Genomic DNA, 2,001 nt, shown 5'->3' with positions numbered 1-2,001 from the left:
CTTGAACAATTGCTACAATTATCCGTTTCAGATAATTTTCTTCTTGAACTCTTTGCTATCAGCTCCTTTTTATCCCCTTCCTTCCCCACCCTTCCCCCTAGGAACCCTTGTTGTCATTGTTATATATTATTATTATACGTATATATATATTTTTTTCCACCTGCAGTTCTTTTATTTTCTCCCCTTGAGTAGAGATCTACAGTTATTATTTCTATCAGCTCCCCCTCCCCTCACTCCTCCCCGCTGTCTTCCTGTATCCTCAGGGAATCATTACTCCTGTTGCTGTTTCCATAGGGTCATCCATCCTGGCATTGCTGCACTGGACAATCTTACTTATATGCCTGAATGTACGTAGGTCTAACAGTATTAATGAGGCGAAGCATAAGCCTTAATAATAAGGGGAGGAAATATTAAAGAATCAGAAGATAGTTATGAGTTTCATCAATGCTATACCACAGCCTGACTTCCTCATCCGCCCCCACCCCCATGGCCCCCCTGTGAGGGCCTGTCCAATTGCAGGTGGGCTTTGGGTCTCCACTTGAGACTCACTTTCTGGGTGTTCCTCTCTCGCTTCCAACAGCATGGCGCTGCTGGGGCCCAGCTCTGTGCAGACCTCGTCAGCCCTGTGTCTACTTGACCTGAGTTTGGCTCAGAAACACCCATGCTGCCTGAGAAGAGACGCTTGCGCTTCCTCATCTCTGTCTAGGGGGTTCTGGAGACCCCAGGGATACCCCCACTGCTCCTGACACTGTTCAGGAAGGAGATCCTCTCCAGATCTCCCAGGAGGTCAAGGGTCACTGAGCATGGAGGGGAAGGAGGCTGTGTGGAGGAGGGAGGACTCCTTGGCTTTCAATGGCGTCCTGGTCAAAGAATGTTGAAGAAGCATTCTTCAGCATGGCTGCCCAGCTGTGCCCAGGGAGAGGCAGAGTGCTACAAGCTGAATTCGAACCCTCGGCCTGCCCGCTCCCCCAAACCACATGACAATGCGAAGTCTGGACTGGGCCTCAAATCTTCAGCTGTCCCCTTGCCCCTCCAGATCCCACTTCCCTGGAAGGCCAGCTAACTCCTTGGCTTTCTGCATTCTGCTTGGATTCAGCTCTTTGGGAGCCCCAGAAGGAGAGTGGGGCACAGGTAGTTGGAGAGTAAGGTGACAGCAGCAGGCATTTAGTCTCCTGGCTGCCTTCCTGATCCTTCCACTGAAGGGGGAGCACTTGCCATTGATCTCTTTGCCTCTGGTACAGGTGATGGTCCCCTCCCCTCCCTGCATGCCCCTCATGCTTCCCAATACCCCGTCTACACCTTGGGAAATCATCATCTTCTCAGACTTCATGAATAATCTCAGGTGAGTTTCCTCCTGGGAGCCTGATAGCTACACACAGGGCCCAGAGCCAGGTCTAGCGTCGCCAAGGGCAGTGGGTGCTTACTGTGAATCCGATGCCCACAGTTGCTGAGAAGGAGCCGGGGATGAACTTGCCCTGGTCGAACTGAACAAGCAGAGATGTCTTCCCCACGCCACTGTCGCCCACCAGGATGGTCTGAAATTGCAGTAGAGACAAGGATGAGGGCCAGCTCCAGGCATAGGATTCTGAGACACCATGTGGCGGTGGGTGGGAGAGGGTTCTTTCTAAGTTCACACAGACATATACACACTGAACTTCCCAATCTAACCAACCCAACCTAATCCAATCCAACCAACCCAATCCAATCTAACCAACCCAACCCAACCCAATCCATCCCAATCAACTCAAGCCAACCCAATCCATCCCAACACAATCCAACCCAACCAACCCAACCCAATCCATCCCAACCAACTCAACCCAATCTAACCAACCCAACCCAATCTAACCAACCCAACCCAATCCATCCCAACCAATTCAACCCAATCCATCCCAACCAACCCAACCCAATCCATCCCAACCAACTCAACCCAATCCATCCCAACCAATCCATCCCAATCAACTCAAGCCAACCCAATCCATCCCAACACAATCCAACCCAACC

At 51.2% G+C, this 2,001-nt stretch overlaps 1 protein-coding gene across 5 annotated transcripts in view; it reads right to left on the bottom strand.

Moving 5' to 3' along the window:
* The window catches only part of RAB37 (RAB37, member RAS oncogene family), a 77,846-nt gene that overhangs the window by 13,845 nt on the left and 62,000 nt on the right, over positions 1–2,001 (bottom strand). For all 5 annotated transcript variants that reach the window (XM_045299719.1, XM_045299720.1, XM_045299722.1 and 2 more), the window contains exon 2: positions 1,425–1,535. In XM_045299719.1, the coding sequence (XP_045155654.1) occupies positions 1,425–1,535 (111 nt within the window). The remainder of the gene's footprint in view (positions 1–1,424; positions 1,536–2,001) is intronic.

Source organism: Echinops telfairi, unplaced genomic scaffold (assembly GCF_000313985.2).
Source record: "Echinops telfairi isolate 266 unplaced genomic scaffold, ASM31398v2 ScPeMD7_7458;HRSCAF=8496, whole genome shotgun sequence".
NCBI classification, from domain to species: domain Eukaryota; kingdom Metazoa; phylum Chordata; class Mammalia; order Afrosoricida; family Tenrecidae; genus Echinops; species Echinops telfairi.
The sequence above is the reverse complement of the archived record's forward strand: the minus strand, read 5'-3'. Positions and strand labels throughout refer to the sequence as shown.